Here is a 22,476-nt window from a genome sequence, read left to right as displayed (position 1 = left end):
TGATAGAGGGCGGCACCCCAACCCCCCCTCCACGGGCCCTGTTCTGTGTGTGATGGGGTAGAGCCATAACCTCCCCATTGGCCCTGCCCTGAATGTGACAGTGGTGGCACCCCAACCCCCTGATCGGCCCTCCTCTGTGGGTGATAGAGGGCGGCAATCAACCCCGTGATCCACCCTGCTCTGTGCATGACAGGGAGGAGCTCCCCAACCCCCTGATGGGCCATACTCTGTGCGTGACAGGGTACGGAGCCCCAACCCCCCGATGGGTCCTGCTCTGTGTGTGACAGGGGGCAGCGCCCCAACCCCCTGATTGGCCCTGCTCTGTGCATGACAGGGAGTGGTGCCTCAACCTCCCCATCAACCCTGCCTTGAGTATGACAGGGGGCAGAGCCCCAACCCCCCAATCAGCCCTACCATGAGCGTGACTGTGGGCGGCATCGCAACCTCCCGATCCGCCCTGCTCTGTGCATGACAGGGGGCGGCGCCCCAACTCCCCAATCGGCCCTGCTCTGAGCCCGACCAGTGGCTGCACCTAGGGATTGGGCCTGCCCTCCCACCCGGGAGCAGGCCTAAGCCAGCAGGGCGTTATCTCCCGAGGGTTCCCAGACTGCGAGAGGTCACAGGCCTGGCTGAGGGACCCCCCCTCCCCGCCGAGTGCACAAATTTTTGTGCACCGGGCCTCTAGTATTAGAAATAAACTACAATACAAACAATCCCAAAAACTCAAACATGTGGAAGCTGAATAGCATGTTACTAAATAATGATTGGGTTACCAAGGAGATCAAAGAAGAAATTAAAAATACCCTGGAAACTAAGGACAACAACAGCGCAACAATCCAAAATCTATGGGACAAAATGAAAGCAGTCCTGAGAGGGAAGTTTATAGCACTACAGGCCTACCTCAAAAAACTAGAAAATATGATAGTAAATCATTTAACTCTACAACTCAAAGGATTAGAAAGAGAGCAACAAGAAAAGCCCAGAGTGAGCAGAAGGAAGGCGATAATAAAGATCGGAGGAGAAATAACTGACATAGAGACCAAAAAAACAATACAAAAGATCAATGAAACCAAGAGCTGGTTCTTTGAAAGGACAAACAAGATTGATGAGCCTCTAGCCAGGCTCACCAACAAGCAAAGAGAGAGGCCTCAAATAAACAAAATCAGAAATGAGAAAGGTGAAATAACAACAGACCCCTCAGAAATTCAAAGAATTGTTAAAAAATACTATGAGCAACTCTAACAAACTAGACAACCTGGAGGAAATGGACATATTCCTAGAAAAATACAACATTCCAAAACTCAATCAGAAAGAACATAAAAATCTCAATAGGCCAATAACTATGGAAGAAATTGAAGTAGTCATCAAAAAGCTCCCAGCAAACAAAAGGCCAGGGCCAGACGGCTTCACAGGGGAGTTTTACCAAACATTCAAGGAAGAACTAAAATATATCCTCCTCAGACTACTACAAAAAATTCAAGAGGAAGGAACACTTCCAAGCTCATTCTATGAAGCCAGCATCACTCTAATACCAAAACCAGATAGAGACAACACAATGAAAGAGAATTATAGGCCAATATCCCTCATGAACATAGATGCCAAAATCCTCAACAAAATCCTAGCAAATCGGATCCAGCACTACATCAAAAAGATCATACACCATGACCAAGTAGGATTTATCCCAGGGATGCAAGGATGGTACAATATCCGCAAATCAATAAACGTGATACATCACATAAACAAATTGAGAGAAAAAAAACCACATAGTCATATCAATTGATGCAGAAAAAGCATTTGACAAAATTCAACACCCTTTCTTGATAAAAACTCTCAGCAAGGTAGGAACAGAAGGATCATACCTCAACATAATAAAAGCCATATATGACAAACCCACAGCCAACATCATAATCAATGGGCAAAAACTAAAACCATTTTCTCTAAGAACAGGAACAAGACAGGGATGCTCTTTCTCACCACTCCTGTTCGACATAGTACTGGAAGTATTAGCCATTGCGATCAGACAAGAAGAAGAAATAAAAGGCATACAAATTGGAAAAGAAGAAGTAAAACTGTCCTTATTTGCAGATGACATGATACTGTACATTGAAAACCCTAAAGACTCCATCAAAAAATTATTAGACTTAATAAATGAATTCGGCAATGTAGCAGGATACAAAATTAATGCCAAGAAATCTAAGGCATTTCTTTACACCAGTAGTGAACTTACAGAAAGGGAGACTAAAAAAGCAACCCCATTTACCATGGCACCAAAAAATTTAAGTACCTAGGAATAAACTTAACTAAGGAGGTAAAAGACTTATATGCGAAAAACTACAGAACACTGAAAAAAGAGATAGAGGAAGACATAAACAGATGGAAGAACATACAGTGTTCATGGACTGGTAGAATCAACATCATCAAAATGTCCATACTACCTAAAGCAATCTATAGATTCAATGCAATCCCCATTAAATTACTAACGGCATATTTCACAGATCTAGAACAAAGGTTTCAAAAATTCATCTGGAATAAAAAAAGACCTCGAATAGCTGCAGCAATCCTGAGAAAGAAGAACAAAGTAGGTGGGATCTCAATACCAGATATCAAGCTGTATTACAAAGCCACTGTTCTTAAAACAGCTTGGTACTGGCAAAAGAACAGACAAATAGATCAATGGAATAGAATAGAGACCCAGAAATCGACCCAAACCACTATGCCCAATTAATATTCAACAAAGGAGGCAAGAGCATACAATGGAGTCAAGACAGTCTCTTCAAATAAATGGTGTTGGGAAAATTGGACAGATACATGCAAAAAGATGAAACTAGACCACCAACGTACACCATACACAAAAATAAACTCAAAATGGGTAAAGGACTTAAACGTAAGATGGGAAACCATAAAAACACTAGAGGAATCCACAGGCAGCGAAATCGCAAACATATGCCGAAGGAATTTCTTCTGATACTGCTCCTAGGGCAATGGAAACTAAAGAGAAAATAAACAAATGGAACTACATCAAAATAAAAAGCTTTTGCACAGCAAAGGAAACCATCAACAAAACAGCAAAAAAGCCCACTGCATGGGAGAACATATTTGCTAATGATATCACTGATAAGGGTTTAATTTCCAACATTTACAGGGAACTCATGCAACTTAACAAAAGGAAGATAAACAATCCAATCAAAAAATGGGCAACGGACCTAAATAGACACTCTTCAAAAGAGGACATACAAAAGGTCGAAAGACATATGAAAACATGCTCAAAGTCATTAATTATATGAGAGATGCAAATTAAAACGACAATGCGGTATCATCTCACACCTGCCAGAATGGCTATCATCAACAAATCAACAAAGAACAGTGTTGGAGAGGATGTGGAGAAAAAGGAACCCTTCTGCACTGCTGGTGGCAATGCAGACTGGTGCAGCCACTGTGGAGAACAGTATGGAGCTTCCTCAAAAAACTAAAAATGGAACTCCCATTTGACCCTGTGATCCCACTTCTAGGAATATATCCCAAGAAGCCAGAAACACCAATCCGAAAGGATATAGGCACCCCTATGTTCATAGCAGCACAATTCACCATAGTTAAGATTTGGAAACAGCCTAAGTGCCCATTAGCAGATGAGTGGATTAAAAAAACTGTGGTACATCTACACAATGGAATACTACGCTTCAGTGAAAAAGAAGGAATTCTTGCCTTTTGCAACAGCATGGATGGAACTGGAGAGCATTATGCTAAGTGAAATAAGCCAGTCAGAGAAAGATAAATACCACATGATCACACTCATTTGTGGAATATAGAGAACAACATAGACTGATGAACAGGGACAGACCCAAAGACAGAGAAACAGCGATCAGACTATCAATCCCTAGAGGGAAAGTAGGGGAGGGTGGGGGTAAGGGGAAGAGATCAACCAAAGGACTTGTATGCATGCATATAAGCCAAACCAATGGACATGGACAACAGAGGGATAAGAGCATGAGTGGTTGCGGGGGAAGATGGGGGTTAATGGGGTGGGGGGGATGAGGACACATTTATAATACCTTAACTAATAAATTTAAAAAAAATGCTTAAGGACTGGTTGAAAAGTTTTGACAAGAATGTAAAATGTTAACTATGTGTAACTGACAGCGGCTCTCAACCTGTGGGTCACGACCCCTTTGGCGGTCGAACGACCCTTTCACAGGGGTCGCCTAAGACCATCCTGCATATCACATATTTACATTACAATTCATAACAGTAGCAACATTACAGTTATGAAGTAGCAACGAAAATAATTTTATGGTTGGGGTCACAACATGAGGAACTGTATTTAAAGGGCCAGAAGGTTGAGAACCATTGAACTTGATAAACCTTTCTTCAGAGATTCTCCCAAGAAAACCATCCTGTGAGTGGGGGTGCGTTGGTGGCTGGTGGTGGTGGTGGCGGGGGGCGGGGATGGAATCAGAATTCAGGAAGGAAATGAGAAGTGGATTTTCTTCCCGGGCAGGTGCTTTGAGTTTCTGAATTTATCCTGCAGAGCAATTTAATAAATGGATTCTTTCGTCCCTAGTCTAGTGATAAAATAACTGCTTTAAAAGAACTGGAATCATGTGACTGAAAAGCAGAGTATGACCTCATTTTTGTAAAAATATAAATAAATGTACTTAGACGAAAGACTCAAAGAATATATATCAAAATATTAACAGGGTACATTTTATTTTATTTTCTGAGTAGCAATATTTGACACTGAATACATATTACCTTTATAAGAAAAAAATGTTATTTTTAAAAGACCATATGTATTACATATAAACTTATTGGGAAACAGTCATAACACTAATTAAACTACTGGGCAATTTAATTCCTAAAACAGATTTCTAAAAACGAAGAAAATGTCATTCTCTACAATCTTTTTCACCTAGAGTTGAATTAATACTTATAAACTATAAAAGTAACTTATCAAATATGACTTTGCAAAGGCATGATTCTAAATGAAAAAATGCTTCCATGAGTAGGGAAGATCAAAAGGCCCTTCTTAAACCTATAAAATTTGCCAATGAATCTATTAAAATAGATCCATTTAATTCATTACAATTCCTGGCACAGAGTAAGTGCTCAAAATTTTGATGAAATAAAGTCCCGAGATTATATAATCTATATCCAGATAACTTTCCTTTTGAAGGGTAGGATGCCACAATGATTAGATCAAATGTGCTGGAGAAGAAATGGTGAATAGAAATGATGCAGAGACCAAAAGGGCAAGCCTTAGTTTCTCTCAAGTAAACTATCTGGGCCTTCTCCTAACTACTCCCCACCTGCAATGGCCAACTCCTTGTGCTACAAACACTGCAGCATCCAGACAAAAAGTCTGATCCAGAGATTGATACTTACTCATGCCCACACTGAAAGAACAAAGAGGGGATGTGTTCTTTCACAGCAGCCACCATGAGGCGAGGTGATCACCTTGCTGTAGAAACTGCCACTTGAAAGGCTGTGAATTAAAATCATAAGTTTTACCACCAAAGGACAAATGTTAGATTTTTAAACCATGACAAAAAAGTAATGTCCAAATATGTAACTAGATAGCTGGCAATAAAAATTAGTAAACTGAGAAAATGCAGAATCATATTAATATTTAAAGTTATTTTTTCATGTAAGTGTAAATAGTTAGGGAGTTTTGAATCTTCATCATCACAACTAGTCACTTGCAAAGTTCAGTTCTTTAAAAACCCAATCTGTTGTTTACTGTGATCATCGTTTGATCAACGAGAAAAATTAAGATATGTAACTTTTAAATTATGTGGAAGGTTACGGGGTTAGTTGTTCTCTCTCACACCTGTCTAATGGTCAGTTCATACTCATTCTTGGTGTTAAAAATTCCCACGGGCTTAAGGATCAATACATTTTACAGAAATCTCTGAGAAAAATATTTTTGGACATAATTTGCTACCGAACTAGGTGCCCATGCTAATTGTTATTAAAAGCAGTAGTCTCCAAGAAAAAGAAAATTAGAACTTCCTAGAAGTTAAGCCAAAGGACTATCAAAGTACTGACATTTTTATGGGACAAACAGAAACTATATCTGTTGGATCCATTACAAACAGTATTTCAGACCTGGGTAATCTTTACCTGCGCTAATTTATTTTCCTAAAGTTTCCCATTTCCTGACACACAATCTACTTGCACAATCTTAATTGAGACTTGAATTTAAGAGAATTTTCTAACCAGTATTTTGTTACAAATGACACTCAGTGAGAAACACATTTCCTCATCATATTAACAGAGACTTTTGTTTTATTGTTCAAGCATTTATCACAATCAGTAATTACCTTGTTTTGTTTGCTTATTGCCTTTTTCCTACATAATTTCTGTATGAACAGAGTCCCTATCTTCTTCACTGGTATCTCCCCTACATCTAACATAGGTGCTTGGCACTAACAAGTACTCATATTTACTGAATTAACAAGTGGATGATTTTGGCCACAGCAAATTATGATAAAAAGCTAGACAATATGCCCTTAGATTTCTCAAAAATATTTTTTAAAGCTGGTTATTTTTAAAAAATGCTTCACACATAGATTCTGAAAAAAGTTGCATCTTTTTGAAAATGAAAATAACCTCAAATATCACAGCAGGGTTGGAACCCACAAAATTATTCTAAAGAGAGTGAAGGTGAAAGAAAACTAGAAAAAGAATTGTGCTTATTACTCTACCAGGGTTTTATACATGCTATCTTAGATAAAATCTTGGAGGCACCATAAATATGAGTGAAGTGAGAATCAGAGGGGAAGTCATTGGCCCAAGGTCAAGAAAGTGTTGAGCCCTAGCCGGTTTGGCTCAGCGGATAGAGTGTCGGCCTGCGGACTCAAGGGTCCCAGGTTCGATTCTGGTCAAGGGCATGTACCTTGGTTGCGGGCACATCCCTGGTAGGGGGTATGCAGGAGGCAGCTGATCGATGTTTCTCTCTCATCGATGTTTCTAACTCTCTATCCCTCTCCCTTCCTCTCTGTAAAAAATCAATAAAAATATATTTAAAAAAAGAAAGTGTTGAAATTGGAATTAGAATATCACGTCTTTCATATATATATATATATATATATATATAGTTTTTTTCCTTTTCAGATAGAGGAAGGGAGAAGGAGAGAGAGATAGAAACATCAATGATGAGAGAGAATCATTGATTGGCTGCCTCCTGCACACCCCACACCGGGGATCGAGCCCACAACCTGGGCATGTGCCCTGACTGGTAATTGGACCGTGACCTCCTGGTTCACACGTCGATGCTCAACTACTGAGCCACGCAAGCCAGGCTATCACATCTTTCTTAAAACAAAGCCCATTTTATCTCTTTTACTCCATGTTGTCTCTACAGGAACCAGAAAAAATAAATAACTTTTCCTAGTGACACACACTAATTCATTAAATGATACAGTTACTGTTTGCAAAGAAATGTTTACATAATTTAATAATTTTTACAACAGTAAATATATAAGCAAATTAAGTAATTAAATACATCCTTTGGTGAGGTTGAAGTGATATGGGAAAGAACAGATAAAGTCACTAGAAAAGAAACATTCCAATGTACACATTCTCAAACCCACTATACCATTTATTTTAGAGCTAAAGATCTTCAGACTTTGAGGCATTTTTAGTTTGGAAAAAGGAAGATATGCCGTTTATCAGAATTGTGATCTAAGATTAATCTTCAGGGTAACTGCCAGGTTTCCAATTGGAATTTATAGTTCAAGCCCATCTCTCAGAAGAATTTCCTAAATTTTGTGAACCTGAACAATCTATGTGATTAACAACAGGAAGATGGTTAATTAATTGGACAATACAACAGAACATGAAAATAATTCTGTTAGAGTACCGACATTTATGGGTGAATTGTCGTTTTTAAACTTTTTCATGGTGTTTTACAGTTTAATATTAACTTTAAAATTAATGCCTTGACCTGCTTTTTTAGGAAGGTCAGAATAGGACTGAAGGAAACTCTACAAAAGTCAAAGCAAATTGTCAGCACTTTCTCAAACTGAGAGCTGTTCAGCAGCGCAACATGCTATCTCATCATAAGCCTTGGCTTCTCCCAACAAAGGATTTCCACCTGAAGCTTGTCAGTCACCTGCCCAGAGGAGGCGTTGGAATCTGCTCAGGAAGGGACATTTTGAGTCCCTTGTGTACAACCCCATGAAAACTGGGTGGGAAATTAGACAACAGTAGTTGTCCTCAAAATGCTCCCTAGCTGGTTTGGCTCAGTGGATAGAGCTTTGGCCTGCGGACTGAAGGGTTCCCTCTTCGATTCCCGTCAAGGGCACATGCCTGGATTGCGGGCTTGATCCAGTAGGGGGCCTGCGGCAACCTATCAATGATTCTCTCATCATTGATGTTTCTCTCTCTTCCTCTCCAACATCAACAAAAATATATTGTTTAAAAAAAAAAAATGCTCCCTGGATCACCAAATGGAATCACCCAGTAAAGTCAAAATACAGATTCCCCAGGCCCGGTTCCAGACAATCCACATTCCTGAAGCTGGTTGGGAATTTGCACCTGTTAAAAGTCACAAGATGTGATTCTTTTTCTTTTTTTAAAAAAATCCCCATTAATTTTTAGAGAGAGAAAAGAGAGAGGGAGAGACAGAAAGATATATCAATTGGTTGCCACCCACACGAGCGCCAACCAGGGCTGGGGATCGAACCTGCAACCGATGTATGTGCTCTGGGCTGGACTCTAACCTGGGAGCCCTCAGTCCTCAGGCAGACACTCTAACCACTGAGCAAAACCGGCTAGGGCCACAAGGTGGAACTCCGGTGCACGAGGAGGTGGGGCCACGCTGGACTGGAGGCTGAGACAGGACGAGCAGGTGGTTGGGGCCGGGCTGCCTGGGTTACGTCTCAGTTCCCCAATGAATAGCTCTGGCGGCGCCCCTACTTCTCACACAGAAAGTGGGAGGAGGCTCGCGGGGCTGTGGAGACCGAGCGCTCTGTGCGGGACGCGTGTGAGCGCCGCCTGCTTCCCCTGCATGTGCGGACAGCTATTCGGAATGCGCGTTTCTCCGCTAAAGCGGCGTCTTCCCTTTTTCTCAGCATCCCCGCCCCCCGGGGCCTTTCTGGCCATTTTCTCTTCCGAAACCCTGCCCCAGGACATGAAACTCACAGCGACTGTGCATCTGCTCGTTCTGCAGACTTCGGGAGGCGCGAGGCGCTGACCTGTCGGCGTCCTCTCCGCCCCCAGGGGGTGCGCGGGGACCGTCCTCTCCGCCCCCAGGGGATGCCCGGGGCCCGTCCTCTCCGTCCCCAGGGGGTGCGCGGGGACCGTCCTCTCCGCCCCCAGGGGATGCCCGGGGACCGTCCTCTCCGCCCCCAGGTGGTGAGCGGGGAGCGCTGTGCCGGGTCGGCTACACACGGAGGCGGAGTCGCGTCCCGTCGGCCAGAGGTCTCCGCGGGCTCCGCGCTCGGGACTCACTTGTCACTAGTTGCCAGCATCAGAGCCAGAGGCTTCCCCGCCAGAACCGCCGGTCAGCTCCTCAAGACCGGGTCGGTCCGGGCGGCGCCGGCCGGCAGCCCCGAACCTACGGCCCGAGACCCCCTCCCAGCACGAAGGGCCCAGGCTCACCGCGTAAGAGCCGGACGTCTGGACGCCCCGGAGCCGCCGGTGCCGCTGTCCCTGCGGAGGTCGGTCTCCTCCCAGGCTCCGCTGCCCCGGCCCCCGCCCGGCGGGGCTCTCCCAGGCGGCAGCGGGTTCCGGTCCGCCCCCGGCAGGACGGGCAGCACCGCCCCCCTCACGGCCTCACCCACCCGCCACACAACCGCCGGGCGCGCGGGCACTCCCCCGGGCCTGTAGCCCCAGCCGAGGAGCCCCGCCTCCGCCACCCCGTCCACCCAATCGCCGCCGCGCGCCGCTGCACGTGACGTGCGCCAGCCAATGGCAGCCCGTGGCGGCCGTGACGCAGGCGGAGCTGCTGGGCGCTCTCCAGCGGGCGGCGCACGGCGCGGTTCCAGGGCGTCGGGAGCGCGAAGGGTCGGGGGCGCGGGCCTGGAGGACTGGGGGCCCGCGCGGAGGAGGACGAGGGCGTGAGGGAGGGTGCAGGGCGGAGTTGCTTAGGGGCACGGGGAGCCCAGGTCCTGCTCTGCTTCCCGCTACGCTCTGAGACCAGCCCGGAAGGTCTGGGAGAAGGGAGGGAAGAATCCAGGGTGTGCGCCGCCCACCCGCCCCCCCTCTCCCCATCTCCCCCTCCCCAACACGGAGCTACTGCAGTTTCCCGCCTTTGTATGGCCAATGCCATCCTGGCCCCACACTGGCCACCAGCCTCCAGAGAGAATATGAAAAGCAGCAAGAGAAAAACAGTTTGTTATGTAAAAGGGAGCTAACCCCCCATAAGACTGTTAGCTGATTTCCCAACAGAAACTTTGCAGGTCAGAAGGCATTGGCACCAAATGTTCAAAGTGCTGAAAAGTAAGAACCTTCAACCAAGGTTACTATAGTCAGTAAGGCTACCATTGATAATCAAATGAAAGATAACGAGTATGCCAGCCAAGAAAATACTGAAGGAGTTACAAGAAATGTTAAAGGGACTTCTTTAAGAAAAAGAAGGAAAATAAAAATATGAATAAGAAAATATCGCAAAGAATATATTCTCATTGACAAAAGAAAACACATAATAAAAGCAGTGGATCAACCAACATTAAAGTTTGTACAAAGGTTAAGATGTAAGAGTAGGGCCCTAGCCGGTTTGGCTCAGTGGATAGAGCGTCGGCCTGTGGACTGAAGGGTCCTGACTTCGATTCCGTTCAAGGGCATGTACCTTGCTTGCAGGCACATACCCAGTAGGCACATCCCCACCACCACAGCCATGAGGAACCCAGGGTAGACGCTGCTCTGTAGTGGCCCCTGTGCTTGAGTTTGCTGCTGTCTCCCTCCCCCACCCCCAGCCCAGATAAACAGTATGTACATGCATCAAGAGAGGAGCTGAAGCAGGGGCACCCACGGCACAGATCGCTTATACCTCCCTGAGCCCGGGAGCCACAAGGTTTGCCAAAGGAGTACAGGATAATGGTCTAAGAGTCCAGCAGGCTGGGGACAAACCTCTTTGCCTCTGTTAGGGGTTGAGGGAGGAAACAGCTCCAGCTACCTAGCCCAGAAACCTGTGGCAAAGGTGGGAGGGGGAACCTCATCACCTTGAAGAGTCCCGTCTACATCCATATTCCCTTTTAGTTTTAGAAGAGGCTCTTTCATCCCTCCGCGCTCTGACCCCAGCAGTTAAGAAGAATTTGGTGCCACATAGGGGGTGGCGGGAGAAAGATCAGCAGGAGGCAGCTGATCGATATTTCCCATCGATGTTTCTAACTCTCTATCCCTCTCCCTTCCTCTCTGTAAAAAATCAATAATATATATATATTTTTAAAAATGTAAGAGTAGGAAGATCATATGTAAATACAGCAGTAAATTAAGGGATACACACACACACACACACACACACACCACATAAACAAGAAGAGGGTGAATAAAAAATGATAGTGATTTTAGAATGTGTTCAAATTTAAGTGACCATAGGCTGCTATTAACATAACTTGATATATTTGAAGCACATCATAACCACAAACCAGAAATATACAAGAGACATATAAGAAATAAAAAGGAATTGAAGCACAACACTACAGAAAGTCAAATACATTCAACAGAAGAGAGAAAGAGGATAACAAAGGAACAAGAGAACTACAAGAACAACTAGAAAACAACTAATAAAATGGCAATAACTATATATCTATCATTAATTACTTTAAATGTAAATGGATTAAATGCTCCAATGAAAAGACAAATGGAGAAAGAAGTGGTACATACATACAATGGAATATTGCTTGGACATAAAATAGTGAAATCTTACTATTTGCGACAACATGGATGGACCTACAGCATATTATGCTAAGTGAAATAATTCAGACAGAGAAAGACAAATGCTATAGTATTTAACTTATATGTGGAATCTAAGAAACAAAATAAATGAACAAACAAAACAGAAATAAATTCATGGATACAGAGAACAAACAAATAGTTGCCAGATGGGAGGGGGATTTTGGAGGTAGGTGAAAAAGGTGAATGGATTAAGAGGTACAAATTGACATTTAAAAATCAGTCATGGTGATATAGAGTGAAGCCCAGGGAATATAGTCAATAATCTATAATAATAAAAGCATAATATGCTAATTAGACCAGACATCCTTCCAAACAAAGCCAGGACTACGAGGGAAGCACAGATCCTGGGTGCCAGAGGGAAGCCGGTGCCAGCAGCCAGGGGAAGGAAGGCTTACTCTTGCATGAATTTCATGCATCGGGCCTCTAATATTGTACTAATTAAACATGGTATCAGGTGAATGCAAGACTTCCCATGGGAATCACTTTGTAAGTTATATAAATGTCTAACCTCTACGCTATGAAAGTAATATAATATTGACTATCAACTGTAATTGTATATTTAAAAATTGAATTTTTAAAAAAGAACAAAATAAATAGAGAATGTTGTCTAAACTCCTTGTCTATGGTATTTTGTATAGCAGCCTGAGCAGATGAACACATAGAGAATACGTAAGATATACATATCTTTGGGGTTGTAGGAGTAGAGACAAGAGATGATGAGGAAATGCAACATTGAAAAGATAATACTATGTTCTTGAGTTGATGAAGAATGTATATTGTCAATTAATAAATCAAAAGCAATCACAAGGAGGATAGACATTTTTTAACCTGAACCTAGTTGCACCTCTTGAAATGGTAGAACACAAAAGACAAAAGACAATCTTAAAATCAGTTAGCAAGGAAGATGATCACCTACAAAGAAAGCATTATTAAAATGATGGCATAATTTTCCATAGCAGCTACATAAAGTATATTAGATGAAAGAATTTTTCAAAGCCCTTGAATGGAAAAATTTAGCATCTACAATTGTAGCATCTACATTATAATTTTAAAAAGCACAACAACAAATATTATGTTATTTTCAATATATACACATAATGCAAAATTATATATAATTCAAAAATTAAATGAGATCTCATATATAAATTTTATTACCTTGAACTCAGAATGTTGAAAGAAGACCAAGGCAAAATGATATATACAATATGATACTATATATAACCCCCCAAATTATCGTTATATATAATTTTGGTTACACATAGCTATAATAAAACCATAAGCTTTTTTGTAAGCTGGACATACATCAAGTTGGAATTTTCTCAAAATTAAAAATATAATTAGCATGTGATTCCACAACCCTCTCTTCAAAACAATTCAAAGAAGGATCTCAAAGAAATATTTGCACACTCACATTCATTGCTCCTTTTTTTTCTTCCACAATAGCCAAGAGAAACCCAAGTCCATTAACAGAAGAACAAATAAAGAAAATGTGGTCTGTAAATACCATGAGCCTTGAAAACAAAGAAACCACATCACATGTTACAAGGCAAATGAACGTTTGGGACATTATGTTAAGTGAAATAAGCAAGTCACAAAAGAACAAATACTGTGTGATTCCAATCACACAAAGTATCTAAAGTAGTCAAAGTCACAGAAACAGAAGGTAGAAAAGTGGTTGTGCAGATCTAAGGGAGGAGGTAATACTAAAATACTAGAGGTCTGGTGCATGAATTTCATGCACGGGTGAGGGGTCCCCTCAGCCCAGCCTCCACCCTCTCCAATCAGAGAAATCCCTCTCAGAATCTGGGACTGCTGGCTCCTAACTGCTCACCTGCCTGCCTGCCCCCCTGCCAGTCTGATTGCCCCTAACTGCCTCTGCCTGCTGGCCTGGTTGCACCCAACTTTCCCCCGGCCTAGTAACCCCCAACTGAACCCTGCTGGCCAGGTCGCCCCAAACTGCCCTCCCCCGCTGGCCTGGTTGCCCCCAATTGTCCCCCCAGCCTGGTTGCCCCCAACTGCCCCTCCCCCCCACCCCCCCGCCAGCCTAGTCCCCCACACAGCCTACTGTTCAGTTGTTTGGTAGTCCCTCACTAACCCCCCTGCTGGCCTGGTTTCACCAAGCAGCCTGCTGTTCAGTCCTTTGGTCATCCCTCACTAACCCCCCTGCTGGTCTGTTTGCCCCATGCAGCTTGCTGTTCAGTCATCCATCTGGTTGTTTAGGTCATGACGGCTCCTGGCTTTTTATATGTTAGGATTATTGACTATATTCCCTAATTAGGGAGAATTAGGGTCCAATGTGTACAGAGATCCAATGTTGAAAGATGACACTTTTCTAGAGATCTGTTGCACAGCAGTGTAAATATAATTAACACCACTGAACTGTACACTTAAAAATGGTAAAGATGGAGTAAAGAAGGAAGAATCATAGGAATATGTTTCCACAATACATGATTGTCAACAGATTTTTAGATATGACAACAAAGGCAACAAAAGAACAAAATAAATAAATTTGGCTTCATCAAAAGTAAAGACTTTTTTCCTTCCAAAGACACTATCGAGAAAGTAAAGGACAGCCCACAAAATGGGAGAATTTAGTGGAAACCTTATCTCTGGAAAGACACTTTTACCTAGAATATATAAAGAACTCTTACAGCTCAATAATAAAAGCCAAACCAACTAAACTTGGCAAACGATGAGGACACACTGCTCCATAGAGATGTACACGTGGCCAGGAGCACAGAAAAGATGCTCAACATCAGGGAAAGGCAATCTCCATCCGCAATGAGATGCCGCTCGGAGCCACGAGGGTGGTGACAGGTCGGTCCCATGTCACTGGGATTTCCCCAGGATGCCAGGGCTTCCTCGAGAGGATTGATTCCTCGTGGAGAAGGAGGAAGTCTCTGCAGCCAAACCTGCCTGGTGCCTCCCACGCTGTCCCAGTTCCTGGTGTGGGACCTGCACTCAGTCCCCAGACCTCCCAACCCACTCTCCTCACAGAAAAACGGGAAAGGAACTCACCCCCAGACTCCCTAAGGGAGGAGGTAATATGACAACATTACTCCCTGTTCCCACCCCACTTCCAGCCCCACCGGGAGCTACAAAGAAGTGGAGCAGCAGAGAGCGCTGAGCACACAGGGAGCACCTTCTCCGTATGAGCACCGCGATTTCCCTGGAGGAGTGACGGGAGGGCATTGCCTTTTCACAGATTCTACTCAGTCACTAGGAGCGCTGTCCTACTTCCTGCCTAATGCGCTGCCCTCCAGGGTGTCATGTCAAGTTTATTTTCCATTCATTTATGACAAACCCAGTTCATTTTATTTATGTCTGCAGAACTGCCTGTAATAAGTTTGTAATAAAGAAGGTTGGCTGCAGGGAAATATGAAACACTTCTTCCCTTTTCTCCCCATTGCACCTACCGTAGTATTTTCCAAACGCTAATGTGCAAATCTCTCCAGGATTCCACGTACCCCGTGGACTTGGCCTCACCCACGATTGAAGCAACGATGGGCCTCCAGTCAGCCCCACTGTGCAGGTGCCAGGGAGATTTCGGGGTCCCCAGGGCTCCGAGGTGGGGGCAGCCCAGGCTCTGCCTCCCCCTGGGAACTGTTCACCCAAACAATGACGCAAAGGCAGAAACAGCAGGCGAGTGAGGACAGTCGCAGAGACACCCGGGGCCAGGTGTGAACCTGATGATGGTGACAAGGCACACAGGGGTGGAGCAAGTGCGTTCCCTTCAAACACAACTCAGTGCTCCTGACAACCCTAGGGGCGGGGGGTGGGGGGCCGGGGACGGGGAGCAGTTACCCTGTTTCACCAACAAGACCCTGAAAGCAGAGAAGTCCCAGGACAATTTCGCACCAGCGACCGAGGGTCCAGGCTCTGTCCGTCACCCACACAATTGCATCCAGGGCCTGCCACCCAGGCAGGGACACATCGGGGCTCATGGGGGAGATGCTCACCCGGGAGGGGAGGCAGCTTCTGCACCAGCCCCACGACACACACAGAGTCTGGCACAACCTCCGAGCCCGTTTCTCTGTTTGAGGCCACGCTGGGCAGGGAGGGGGCAGCGGCCTGGGAAAGACGGGCCCAGGTGAGAAGTCTCCTTCACAAAGTGCCCAGGAGGCTGGGGGAGTGGGTGCTGCCCGCCACACGGGACAAGGGAAGGCAGCAGAGGAGGACCTGAGGGCTGACCTGCGGTTTTGTGGGAGGGGGTGAGGGCCCTGACATGAGTCCATTCTCGCCCGAGCTCTTTGTGGGGCAGCAGAGGGCCAGGCCGCCTTTCACTGCGCGGCTTCCGCCCCATCCCATCGCTGCTGCTGGACCGCCGCCTGGGGCCACAGCTTTGCATGCTGGGTGGGCTGGGGCCCTGCTCGGGAGCCTCAGCCGTCCCACCCAACCTGAGCCCAGGGCAGGAATCAGACTTGAACCTGGGGAAGAGGCAGTGCCCAGGAGGCAGGGGTGAGGGCCAGGGCGTGGCCACGTGGGAGCAGAGCTGGGACAGGCAGTTCTGCAGACAGGGGTCTCCTCCTGGCTCAGCTCCGTCCCTCACTGCTGGCTCATCTCACTCTTACATCCGGGGTCGGGTCCCTGCTTTGTCTGTGGGGTCGGTAGCAGTGCCCACAGCCGGTGACTGGGCCCCTCCCTCAGCCTGGATCTCAGCTGCCACCAGCCCTGGGGCCACACGCACCTGGGCCCCTGCCGCCCCTGATGGTCGTGCTTGTGAAAGGGCCCCACAGGTTGTGAGAAGCACCTGTTTCCCACGCGGATGTAAATCTGCGTCAGCATCTATCACACAAGAGTCCAGCCCTGGTTGGGAGGGAAGGGACAGCAGTTGTGGGCGTCCTTGAATCCCCGTTGTCCCTGAGCCCCGTCCCCCAGCCACAGCAGAGGGGTCCTCCTCCCCCAGCTGGACAGGATCGTCCCACACAGAAACCCCCCAAGGGACTTCGTATCCTCCCCACCCTCTGCCATTCCCCGTGTACCCACCTTTAACAGGCTTGTCGCCATGACTCTCCTGTCACCCCCTTGTTCCAGCCTCACCCCACCCCCTCCACTTTCAATCACCCACTGAGACAGAGGATGCTCCTCCTGCAGGAGGCCCATGGGGGACAGGTGCCCCTGAGGCCCAGCCTTTCCCTCTTGGGTCAGGCCACAGTCTGGCCTTGGGAGCAGAAGTGGTGGGAGAGAGGGGTCCCTGGGCATTAGAGAGCTGTGTCTCCCAGGAGCAGGAAGAGGTCCCTGTCAATCAGGAGGAGTGACTGAGGGTCCCCTGTGGATGCAGAGCGCCCAGGACCTCCCGCATCCTCCCTTCCTCTCAGGTCCCCTCTCCAAGGAGCAGCGCAGACCCGAGTACAGACACAGCAGCCTCCAGAGCATTTTCAAACAAAATTATCTTTATTAATAACAGACCCACAATGCCCCAAAGGTGCTACTCCTACCCCCACCCCAGGCCACCCCACCCTAAGGGTCCTGCCCTCCCTCCTACCCCCACCACAGTCCCACCCCCACCCTAATGTTCCTGCCCTCCCTCCTACCCCCACCCAGGCCCACCCCCACCCTAAGGGTCCTGCCCTCCCTCCTACCCCCACCACAGTCCCACCCCCACCCTAATGTTCCTGCCCTCCCTCCTACCCCCACCCAGGCCCACCCCCACCCTAACGGTCCTGCCCTCCCTCCTACCCCCACCCCAGGCCACCCCACCCTAATGGTCCTGCCCTCCCTCCTACCCCCACCCAGGCCCACCCCCACCCTAAGGGTCCCGCCCTCCCTCCTGCCTCCCATCCTCCCATGTCAGTGGAACAGCAGGATCAGCCCTGTGATGAGAAGGAGCCCTTGGCTCCTCTGGGGGACAGCCAGGCCCCATGCAGTCTGGGCCCCTCGGGGCGCTGGCAGTGGGGGGCACACCCCTCTGCTCCATCCTGGCTGCAGTGCCGCTTCCTCCCACTCCCTGGGTCAGACGGGTCACACTTCCTCTTGCGAGGCTGTGAGGAGGGCACTAGCCCCAGAGCCAGTGCTGGCCGCCCACAGACCCCGAGGTCGGCCCCTGGGCGGGGCGTCTTCTTCTGAGACTTGGACGCGGCAGGTGCAGCGCGGCTGAGGCCTCGTCTCTGAAGGGACTGGGACTGGGCCGCGCCCCGGGGCCCCCGACCTCCAGGGCAGGCCAGGCCCGAGGCGGGGGCAGGACTCAGAGAGAGCGCACAGGGCAGCAGGCGGCCAGGAGAGGCCCAGAGGAAGGCCAGGCTGCGGAGGTCCTCCTCCTCCTCACGGGGCCTGTCCGCTGGCCCGCGAGTCTCCCTGACAGGAGAGGCCTCTCTGGGGACGCAGGCCTCCCTGGGGCCCAGTGCGCAGTCAGCAGGCCCGTGGCCCTGGGGAGCAGAGGGGGGGCATCGAGCCCGGAGTGGTGGGTGCTCCTGACGCCCCGCAGAGACAGCAAAGGCCTGGGGCCTGGGCCGGTGGGCGCCTGCTGGGCCGCGCCTTTGCTGGTCCTTGAAGTCAGTCTCTGGTGGGCAGGCTTTGTCACTGACCCCCAGCTGGGGGCCACGGTCACGCCTCTGGGCATCTTGGCTGGTCTCAGATTCAGAAGGACTTGAGTCCCACAGGGGATGACTCGGGGGTGCCTGCACGCCCCCCTCCTTGGAGGCCAGGACTCGCTTCTCTACCAGCTGGGAGGAAGAAGGGACAGTGACTGACGCTGCTCACGTGAGAGGAGGAGGAGTGTGGGTGATAGGACAATGGCACAGGGGGGGGGGGAGGGGAAGGTGACACCGTGACTGGAATCCACCACAGTCATGTGTCTCTCCTCTGTCCCCTGTGCCATATTCCCAGCCTTGTGGCCCCTCCCCTTCTGGGCTCCCACCCCCTCCTCGCTGTAGCCCTCTCCTTCTTGTCGTCCTGCCCTGCTCCCACCCAGGGCTGACCCTCGGCATGCGGTGCCCGCAGGCAGGGGTGGCGTGGACACTGGCATGTGTGTCCTGGTTCTGGGCTGCTCCCTTCCCTGGTTTACCTGGGTGCGCCCTCCCCTGGCTCCCTGAGGGCCCCCACCCCCGATCTACCTGGATCCCTCCCTTCCTGACTCACTAGGGCCTGTCCCTCCTCTAACTCCCCTGGGATCCCTGGGTCCTATGGCTCACTTGGGGTCCCCCTCCCATCTCCCTAATGTCCACCCTCCCCTGGCTCACCTGGGCAGCAGTGAGCCCTTCTTCCTGCTCCAACTCCTCAGCTAGGGCCAAGGGATCCTGCTGTGCGTCTGGGGACATTATTTGTTCCATGAATCGGAGGTCAATGACCGCCTCCACCTGGGACAGAAGGAAGCGGCTGTGAGCCCCTTGGCAGGGAGCGAACTGGGAGTCAGCGGGGCCTGGAGCACAAGTGGGAAAGCCAAGACCCACCCGTCCTCCTGCTCAGGCGGGTGTTTTACTCCATCATGGTCATCAGGTGCACACACACACACACAAACACATACGTGGACATACACACACATGAACACAGCACACACACACCACACACACACAAAGCACACACATGCACACAGAAACACACACTCTCACACGCCCAGCTCAGGAACAAAGCAGAGCCCAATCCCATCAGCCTGGGAGAACCTGGGTCTGGGTGCTGCAGCGCCTCCCTCTGGGACCTTATAGACCCAGAGCTGCCAGCCAGCCCACCTGGGTGACAAAGTCTTCCTGGGAGCACAGCTGGTCCAGGTAGCTCAGGAGACCCTCATCTTGCAGACACTCCTTTATTTCATCTTCCCATTCTCCACCTGGCGCCCCCATGGGCAGCTCATCCATGATGTCCATGCCCTCTTGCTCGGCCTCAGCGGGGGTCCCATTGCAGGACTCGGTCTCCTGGGGTAGCGGGGCTGTGTAGACCCACTGGGCGCTGGGTACAGCCTTACTGATAGTGCGAGCTGGGCAGAGAGAGAAGAGGAGGGAGCGTGAGGGGGTAAAGCTCCCACCTCCAGGGCATGCAATGCTGAGGGCAGTGTTTGGGGCATTAATATGGGTGTGGCTGGGTCGGGGCCACCTGAAGCCTGTGACTATGTGACGGGAGAGGCCAGAGGCGGGCAGCCAAGAGAATCATGTGTGAGGACGTACGGATCCAGCGAATCTCCAAAGGGCCCCGCAGCCAGCCCGCGTCTCAGCAGACTTCATGTGGGGCCTTTGACAGGGAGCAGGGAGAGGGGATGAGAAAGTGGACCAGGTCCAGAACCCATGGGGACTCTCAGGGCTGTTTTCCTTGAAAGACCAAAGCCCCCCTGAAGGAGAAGGGCCCATGTGGGTGGGACAGTGGCCAGCCCTAGGCCCTGTTGCCTTTGGCCATGGGCTCCCGTGGGAACGTGCTGGCCTACCTGGCTGCCCGCCCACCACTGGGGCTGGGTGCCCCCGAAGATCAGGTCTCGGTGGGGCAGCAGGGGGCAGGGTGTGCGCCCCCTTCTTCCACTGCAACTTCTGAGACTGCATCTGCTCCTCCGCCTCAAACTCCATGAACCTGGGGGTGAGGGGGGCACAGCTGTGCTGAGAAGGAGGCCGCCAGGAGCCAAGAAAGGCAGCAGCGGGTGGAGGGATGGGAGAGCCAGTGCCTTGGGGCTGTCAGGGCCCGGACACTGGGGAGGCAGGAGGCTGGCTGAGCACATTCCTGCACAGCCCCTCTGGCTGGAGTCTGCCTGATGGGCGGGGCACCTTCTCCCCAGTCTGTCCTGAGCCTTCATGTCCAGCCCAGGATGGGTCAGCGTCAGAGGAAGGGGGAGCTCCTGGGAGGTGGGACAGAAGCACCCACTCTCTGAAGCTGAGGGAGAGGCTTCCCAGGAGAGAAAGGCCTCTGGGCTGCGGGGACCCTGTGCTGAGTGACACCCTCCCACCACCCTCCTCTCTGATGGGACCTCACAGCTGGACCCTGCCCCACAGTCAGCCCCCACCCCCAGCTGTGGGGACCAAGGACCCTGACTCACTTTTCTGCCATCTCAGAATAGACCCTCCGGTCAAAGTTGCTCTTGCGCTGCCATTCCTGCATGGCCTGCCCTATTCCCTCCTCCAGCGTCATGGTGGGCCTCAGGCGGGACAGGGACCGGAGCGCTGGCCTGTAATGCCTCAGGGTCAGTCATGGCTGCAGCCTGGCCTCCACCCGCCTGCCCACCCAGCTCAGTGGCGTCAGGTTCCCACCCCCACCCGGCAGGACTGAAAGCTCCAGGAACCCCCTGCCCTGCCCAATGCACTCACATGAGGAAGCAGCAAAGAGCTCCCGCATCAGGACTCTGGGGAAGGTGCTCCCGGGCCAGGGCCTTGAAGCACTGCCAACGACGGAAGTCCTCATACACACTCTTGGGGTTACAGGAGTCATCAAGCGAGGCCTTGGACTGGGAGGCGGCCACGGCACCCTCCCTGGAAGCCCCGTGTGGCCGTGGTCCAGGATCCACTTGGGGGACGATGGGGGCCAGCTGGGCAGCTGGTGGTGGAGCTTGAGGAGGAAGGCCGGGACACCAGTCTCCATTGCCGGCCTGGGTGCCTCCAAAAGCCGAGGCGGGCATAATCGCCTCCACCGCAGTGGCTTCCAAGAAGAGGGGTGCAGGACACACAGCACCCCCACAGATGGTCCCTGGAGCACTCCCGTTGAGGGGGGCCTGAGTCAGGACAATGGTCTGAGTCTGGGAGGGCTGTAGTCGTCCCCCTTCTGACCAGACCTGGTCCATGATGTTACAAGCCCCAGGCTCAGCGGGGCCTTGACCCGCATCTCCTGCCACCAGAGGTGTCCTGGGCAAAGTGGGCAGCACCAGGGGGCGGCCAGGAGGGAATGACGGGGTCCTGAGGGGCAGCAGGTGCTGCTCCCCAGGTGGCCGGTGGGCGGGGCCAGTAGTGGGCGGGGGAAAGGGCTGTGCCATGAAAGGAGTCACGGAGGCACCGGGCTGCAGGGTCACATCCGCTCCCAGCACTGCAGATGCTGCTGAGACAAAGGAAAGGGTGAAGGGAGGAGGAGAACCAGCAAACAGCACTGAGGCGCTCTGGGCCCCTGTAGCCCCTGGGCAGTCAGAGCAGTGAGTCTCCCAGGGGAGGGCCATTGGGACGGGCAGACTGTGGCGGTGGCACATGTCCTCAGGTCATTGTCACGCTCTGACCTCCAGTTGGGAATTACTCCACTGGAGAGCTTGCTCCCCATCGCCAAGGCTCCCTGACCACGGTCTGCGAGAAGAAACGGCCCCAGCCAGCGCTGACCCTGAGAGCCGCCCTAAGGATTCCCTGGCACCGACCCTGCCAGCCTCAGAGGCATGGCCCTGGGCAGCAATCTGCTCTGGGGGCGATGACCCCAGGCAGACCCACCCCGGTAGTGACCTTCTCCCAGGTAAGTTCTAGGCACCCAAAGGCCTCTGAGCACAGGCCGTGTCTGAAATATTAGGGCCCCATCTGCTCCTCAGCCTTCCCTTTTCTCAATAAATCACCCCCTCTCTGCCCTGGGCTTGCACAACAACACAGAAACACTTGAGTAATGTCTCCCCACAAGAAGGCACAGGGACCCTGATCTGACCCCTGAACGCACTGACCAGCATGCACATGTGTGTCAGAACCAACAGTGAACACTCAACAC

At 49.9% G+C, this 22,476-nt stretch overlaps 2 protein-coding genes across 2 annotated transcripts in view; both read right to left on the bottom strand.

The window, feature by feature from the left end:
- Positions 1-5,479, bottom strand: part of PTPDC1 (protein tyrosine phosphatase domain containing 1) — an 84,295-nt gene extending 78,816 nt beyond the window's left edge. Inside the window, exon 1 of the mRNA XM_081103531.1 lies at positions 5,380-5,479. The gene's annotated coding sequence lies outside the window, so the exon portion shown is untranslated. The remainder of the gene's footprint in view (positions 1-5,379) is intronic.
- A 12,226-nt stretch (positions 5,480-17,705) lies between these two features.
- On the bottom strand, positions 17,706-20,940 carry LOC308528423 (NUT family member 2G-like; the record flags this gene model as incomplete). The annotated part of the gene is made up of 5 exons (XM_081104021.1): positions 17,706-18,560; positions 19,077-19,193; positions 19,563-19,807; positions 20,249-20,388; positions 20,849-20,940. The coding sequence occupies 5 exons, from the start codon at positions 20,938-20,940 to the stop codon at positions 17,706-17,708; spliced, it is 1,449 nt and encodes a 482-aa protein (XP_080960147.1).
- Positions 20,941-22,476: the final 1,536 nt, after the last annotated feature.

Source organism: Myotis nattereri (genome assembly GCF_964212035.1).
Source record: "Myotis nattereri genome assembly, chromosome: 12".
Lineage (NCBI taxonomy): Eukaryota > Metazoa > Chordata > Mammalia > Chiroptera > Vespertilionidae > Myotis > Myotis nattereri.
The sequence above is the reverse complement of the archived record's forward strand: the minus strand, read 5'-3'. Positions and strand labels throughout refer to the sequence as shown.